Here is a 6,558-nt window from a genome sequence, read left to right as displayed (position 1 = left end):
GAGATCATGACTTGCTGTGTCATCTTGCACAACATGATCATTGAGAGCGAGCAAGAAGAGCCAGTGTTTGATACTGAACCATACTACAGGCAGGGTCCTCTAGCCGAAGTTGATCACCAGCTATCGGCAACCTAGACTGCCTACATCAGTATGTGTCAGGAGATCCGAGACCCACAGGTGCATCATCAACTGCAGCAGGATCTGGTGGATCACCTATGAAGGCTCAAGGGCGATGCCGGGCGCGACGTGCGATGAAATATGAGTTTTTATTTGTTGAACTATATAATTTGTATTGAACGATTCATTGTTGCACTATTTTGTTGAACTATTTGATTTTCTGTGATGAACTATGTGATAAAAATTATTTATGTTGATAATTGAATGTCGAGCCACGACGAACCACGCCGAATATGATCTTATTCTCGCTCATATGTGCCCTTTATTCGCCGAAAGTGGGCCGAAAACTGGACTAATATCGGCGCCTGGAGGCGACGGCTGGATGCCCAACCACCCCAGCGCCGATTGTATCGCCGGTTCGCTCTCAGGGGGCGATTTTTATGCCTCTTGAAGGGACCAACGGCTGGAGATGCTCTAACTATACTCGTGCAACATGGACAAGCAAGGTCATTCCAAAAATCAATAAAGTGGACGGTTTTCCATGCAAGAGAACATGTGTTGAATGTCGATGCATCTTTTTCAGAGGGAGAATATATTGGTACATGTGGAGCAGTTATCAGTGGAACTTTTATAAGAGCTTCAACGGCAAGGTTGAAACATGTAGGTGATGTCGTCTCAGCCCAGGCAACGGCACCACTCGAGAGACTAAAATTAGCTTATAATACTAGATGCTCTAATTTAGTGGTAGAACGGACAATATTATGATGGTGGGTGCTCTTAATCAAAACGAAGAGCATTCCATGGTGGCAGCGCCGGTGCTAGGATTATCGTAGTATCTTAATAGACTTCGGGGAGGTTACTATTAAACATTGTATTAGAGAGTCGAATTATTTAGCTCATGAGTTAGCTAGATGGGGACGGGCGAATAACCCTTCTGTTTGGGATGACACTCCTCCAAAACTGAAAGTGACATTGTTAGCAGACAATGTAACTGTTATTTGATGAATAAGGTATGCCTTCCCGTTAAAAAATAATTCTACATCTCTTCCCTACGAAAAAAAAAGGTTTTACATCTCTTACTCTGTTGGGTGACCCGCTTGGAAAGAAAAGAAGCAACTCGATCGATCTTATTCTCATCTGGAAAGTAGGTTTCTCTTACGAAATCCAAAACGGTTATTACAGATAAAGATTGCAATGATTTATCACGCCGTCAAGGAATATCAAGATTAGATCAAAACCTTCGAAGTGGGTGGGTGCGTCGAGCTATCGAGCACGCCATGGCCCGCCACGAGAGCACCGGCCCCTGGGGCCTAGAGCTGTTCGAGGCCATCGCCATCTTCGTCGCCGGGATCGGCATGGCCGCGCTGGCCATAGACGGCTACCTGAGGAACCCCAGCGTCGCCATCATCCTCCTAGGCGGTGCCCCCACCCTCGTATTCTTCGCGATCGCTGCACGCGTGTGCACAGTTGCCCTTCGCAAGAGGAGAGACGACCAGGGCGCCGACGATGGCGGCGACGTCGAAAGAGGCTTGAATTTAAATACCGTTGCCGGCCGTCAGCGCGAGCCCGTCGTCAGCCGTCTGCCGCCAAGCGCGCTCGCCCAACTCCACGCCATCTACGCGAAGCGGGCACGCTCAGCTCAGGGCGCCGACGACCTCGAGGAATGCGTCGTCTGCCTCGGCGAAGTGTTAAAAGGAGAGGACACGAGGCGGCTGCCGGTGTGCCGGCACGTGTTCCACAGGCAATGCGTCGAGCGGTGGCTGATCGAGCGCTCGACGTGCCCGGTATGCCGGCGCATCGTGCTCCGCGAGTCCCCGAACACCTGACCCTGACCTGAAGCTTTGCTTGACCTGTTTGTGGATAAAAGTTGCAACACTTTGCGTGTTGCTTTCCTTGGGATGGTGAACTTGTATGAGAATCTCAAATTCTACCCGGTCACTGTGGACTCGTAGGGAGACGATTTTGAAACAAATCAATACATTTGCATCCTGGTTGAGTTAATTTTTGTTGCAGTCTATTCCAGATTTATTTAATTAGGAGGTTGTCCTTTTTACTCTGTATACGGATTGAAGCTGACGGACTCCTCTCTCCATTCTCCACTAAACTTTCTCCCCTATTTCCTACTGCGGGCTTTCCTCCCCCTGATTTTTCAATCGAATGTTGATAGTTTCTTAATGCTAAATCTGACCGTTTCTTTGCGATACTCTCGTACATTAGAGATCCTGGCCATCTAATTGAAAGCAATGGATAAGATTGATCAACTGCATGGTCTTATATACTTCCATAATAGCAACTGCAGAGATTCTCCTCCCTTGTTATCATCGAAAAATAATTCAGCACGCTACAAATTGTCTCTTGCCTTTTTTTTGAGAAATAAATTGTCTCTTGCCTGACCACCAGGATGAGACACACACACACACAAGTGTTGATAACGAACGGTATGTGGACACTACGGTAATTTTGCCTGATCCAAAGTATGAGCACGTAAACTCCAAGATGGCCAGCTTGTCGACATCGACGAGCTCTTGCAGTCAGACAACACATGCCGCGTCAAAAGACAACCCAGTTAGACAAGACCTGAAACAAACCAACTATAGGATTCTGCTAGGAAGCCCATAGACCTAGCTCAAACTACAAACCGGTAGCAGCCGGCGTGATTCGGTCGCCGGCAGTATGCCGCTCAAGCTCGCGCTCACCGTCGTTGCTCCGGCGGGCATGACGTGCGGCATACTGAAACTCGCCGGCGTCCCCTGGCCAATCGTCATCCGCATCGCCGGCGTCCTGCTCGCCTTCCTCTTCATCGCGGCGTTGTGCCAGCGCGCGCAGGCCCGCGCTAGGTCGCAACGCCAGCTCCTGCAAGATTCAGAGGGGGATCGGTCGTCCATGGCCGCGCTTCCGCGGGAGCCGGCCGTCGGGCTAGGACAGGCGGCGATCGCCGGCCTGCCCGTGTACAAGTACGAGAAGCTGAGCTGCGGCGGCGGAGAGGGCCACGAGTGCGCGGTGTGCCTCGCCGAGGTCAGGCCCAAGGAGGTGGTGAAGCAGCTGCCGGCGTGCACGCACCTTTTCCATGACCGGTGCATCGACGAGTGGCTCTGGTCTCACAGGACGTGCCCGGTCTGCCGGTCTCCAGTCGATGCCTCCACCGTTCCGGACGTGGAAGTTGCCGCCCGTGCTATGCAATCTGTTTAGGGCTTCCTCCATTTACAGGAATTTCATAGAATTTTTAGAGGATTAGATTGGATTGTTCAGAATTTCCTGTACGTTCATCACTCATAAGATTGGAAACATTAGGTATTTTTCATTATGACCCAATTGCACTCTATTTTTTCACAATAGCTGCATGTCAATCGCCTGGCTTTTGAATTTTGACTAGTCGATTTTCGCTAGAAGGGAGATATAGCCGGAGAGGAGGAAGAAGCTCGGCGGCAGGCTACCACATCATGTGCCACTTCGTCAGAGAATAAACCGGTCATCGCCTGGGGCTACAGGGATGGCGGCAAAACCGGTGCTGGGGGCGGTTTAGGGAGGTCGGCGAGGTGGTCGCAGGAGGCCGGGGGGTCCCCTTTTCGAAAAAAAAGAAGCACCGCGGGCGGTTAGGCCGGCGATCGCTCGGCGGTTTGAAGGAAGAAAAGGGTGGCTGGATGTTGAAGACACACATCCGACTGTCGGTTTTCCTTCGGACGGTTGAAACCAGCCAATGACCCAAATTTCAAATTCAGTTGATCCCTATTTTTTGGAGGAAAATCACATCAAATAAAATCTCTTAGGCCGCCCTTGACATCGGCGTATAGAAAATACAACCGTACTTTTTTTTTGAGGGTTACAACCGTACTTAATTTACAGGTGTAACTTACCGGGGCATGAGCGATTTTTAACCAGAATGAAAACGACGGACATACTCCCTCCGTTCGGAATTACTTGTCTCAGAAATGGATGTATCTAGAATTAAAATACGTCTAGATACATCCATTTTTGCGATAAGTAATTCCAAACGGAGGGAGTACGATCCATGTTTGGATTGTCGGTTTTTTCCTTCAAATACACTTGTAAAGAAAATACTTGTCTCTGTTGAAAACCAAGTACGGTACGATCCGGACACGTTCGCATCCCCGATCCAGCCGAGTAGTCGAATCCGAGTCGAAAGTACTGCGCCTACGATCGACGCTCAATCTGAATCCGAAAACAATCGCAGCTCTGCGTCTAAATCTATATATATTTCGACAGAAGCAGGCCTCCAGAGAAAGTCGAGCAGCACCGGAAGCGAACCTCCTCTGGTTGTATCGTAGCGCTGCCACCGCGTCGAATCGAACTCCCGGCGATCAGAGACGCCGCCGCCGCAGCAGCACCAAGTCGTCCCGTCTGCCGGCATGGACGACGACGACGCCGCCGCCGTCCGGTCGGTCTGGGCCGACAACTTCGAGGCCGAGTCCGCCGTCTTCCGCCAGATCGCGCCGCACGCCACGCACGTGGCGCTGAACGTGCAGTACCCGGGCTGCGTGGTCCGCGGCGACGCCCAGAAGAGGCACTACGACATGACCGCCGAGGAGCGGTACCAGGTGATCCATGCGAACGTGTCCCTCCTCAAGCCGCTCCAGGTGGGGCTCGCCGTCCGCACCAGCGACGGCGGCCGGTTCGCGTGGGAGTTCAACCTGCGCGGCTTCGACGTCGCCTCGGACCTCGACGCGAGGGACCCCGACTCCATCGCCTACCTCGCCCGCCGCGGGGTCGACCTCGCCCGGCTTCCCGGGTCCGGAGTCCACGGGCACGAGCTCCGCTGGATGCTGCGGGACTCCGGCCTGCTCGGGGCCCGGGCGTCGTGGGCGACATTCGCCAGCGCCTTCCACGTCGGCTACTTCGCGGCCATGATGTCTGGCGAGGAGCTTCCCGGCGACGTGAACGCCTTTATGGAGGTGGTGCGGCAGCTCCTCGGGCCGTCCGTGTACGACGTGAAGCTGCTGGCCAGGCAGCACGATGGAGGTGCGTCGGCGCGCTGAGCCACGTCGTGAAGCAGCTCGGCGTGGCGCAGCCCGATGAGCCGAACTCGACGCCCGCCGGCACAGGTAGCACGCTGGCGCTCCTGGCTTTCGAGACGCTGAAGGAGAAGCTTGGCGCCGACGCGGAGAATCACCGCGGCCAACTCTGCGGGCTGCAGGCTGTTTAACGATATAACACAAGACCAATCGATGTGTTGCAATAATAGCCCAAAGCAGATGATTATCAAGTGTACGTACTTATTCGTAGGAGCGCAAGTGCATTGATCTTAACTCTTAAGTATGTACCTCGACTGGATACGATGTATACGTGGCTTACAATTACTTGAGACCGACTCACAATTACTTCTGGAAACGATGGACTTGGGCAAAGCAGATTCCTCGGCCTATGCAGCTATAATTGAGGACACGAAGTACCATCTGAAGTTGTGATTCTCTCATCATGTAATCCTTGTATGTCGCCGCATGGCAAATTCTATAGCCCATGAACTAGCTACTATGGGGCGCTCGTGTGATCCTTACCACTGTATGCAGTGGGAGTCTGTTGTACCGGACATTGTAGCGGTGCGTGCTGCGGCTGATGTTAGCTAGCACTGTTAAGTTATAAAGCTCATGCTTTTCTCAAAAAGTATGTACCCCGGCTGGATACGATGTATACGTGGCTTTCTTGTAATGTTGCATTTATTTGAAATACAGAAAATCCGATTGACTTTTTGTATGAATTAAATACACTTTTGCTGTATGTAAGTTGACTGAAATCTATATTTGGGTCAGTCATTTTTTCCCTTCAGTCTACCTCATAGCTTCTCCAAATTATTCTCAAACTAGACATTTCCCGCACGTTCGATTCGTTATCTTGGCCTTTCTTCTTTGAAGTTATGAGAGTAAAAGGATTTGGTCCTTGTTGGCTGAACTGGGTAGCTACAGTTCTTGCCACTGCTAGCACAAAGGTCATTGTTAATGGTGTCCTAGGACGCACGATCCATCGCGTGAAAGGGCTGAGACAAGGGGACCGAACGTACGGCACCTCCGCAATCAGCATATCTTCAGTTTGATGACGTCTCTCGAACTTTTGATCCAGTTGAGGCCGAGGGAGAGTTCCGCCAACAGGACGGCGTGGTGACGGTGATGATGAAGTTACCAGCGCAGGGCTTCGCCTAAGCACTACGACGATATGACCGAGGTGTGTAACTGTGGAGGGGGGCTGTCGGCGTTCTGGTAACGGGGGTCTCCAGACTTGCCTGCCTGCGGCCTGCGGCGTGGCTCAAAGGGGGGTCCAGCGCGGCCCATCTTCACCAACACAAATCCAAGACCCTCGCGAGGGGCCAAGCCTCGCGGGGCGGACGACGCGGAGCTTCCTCAGGCACGGCCTCATCAGGCTGGCTCACGAGGAGGCGGAGAGACCAAGGCGGGGTACCTCACGAGGTGCCCATGACGCAAGCCATGACGA

General features: G+C 52.3%; 2 protein-coding genes and 1 pseudogene across 2 annotated transcripts; all 3 read left to right on the top strand.

Annotated features, from left to right (window-relative positions):
• Window positions 1-1,209: 1,209 nt before the first annotated feature.
• Window positions 1,210-2,042, top strand: LOC147960239 (putative E3 ubiquitin-protein ligase ATL45). The gene has a single exon (XM_087537584.1). The coding sequence runs from the start codon at window positions 1,395-1,397 to the stop codon at window positions 1,941-1,943; it is 549 nt and encodes a 182-aa protein (XP_087393710.1). The 5' UTR covers window positions 1,210-1,394; the 3' UTR covers window positions 1,944-2,042.
• A 435-nt stretch (window positions 2,043-2,477) lies between these two features.
• LOC147960238 (RING-H2 finger protein ATL39-like) lies at window positions 2,478-3,419 on the top strand. The gene has a single exon (XM_087536610.1). The coding sequence runs from the start codon at window positions 2,791-2,793 to the stop codon at window positions 3,304-3,306; it is 516 nt and encodes a 171-aa protein (XP_087392736.1). The 5' UTR covers window positions 2,478-2,790; the 3' UTR covers window positions 3,307-3,419.
• Window positions 3,420-4,289: 870 nt separating this feature from the next.
• LOC147960237 (putative CCR4-associated factor 1 homolog 9) lies at window positions 4,290-5,401 on the top strand (annotated as a pseudogene).
• Window positions 5,402-6,558: the final 1,157 nt, after the last annotated feature.

Source organism: Triticum urartu, chromosome 7A (assembly GCF_056163025.1).
Source record: "Triticum urartu cultivar PI428250 chromosome 7A, HENAU_Tu73, whole genome shotgun sequence".
Taxonomy (NCBI): domain Eukaryota; kingdom Viridiplantae; phylum Streptophyta; class Magnoliopsida; order Poales; family Poaceae; genus Triticum; species Triticum urartu.
This window is presented reverse-complemented; position numbering and strand designations above follow the sequence as displayed.

Bases quoted from the DNA above. Each gene is read 5' to 3' on its own strand.
- LOC147960239 (XM_087537584.1), top strand. From the start codon at position 1,395: ATGGCCCGCCACGAGAGCACCGGCCCCTGGGGCCTAGAGCTGTTCGAG.
- LOC147960238 (XM_087536610.1), top strand. From the start codon at position 2,791: ATGCCGCTCAAGCTCGCGCTCACCGTCGTTGCTCCGGCGGGCATGACG.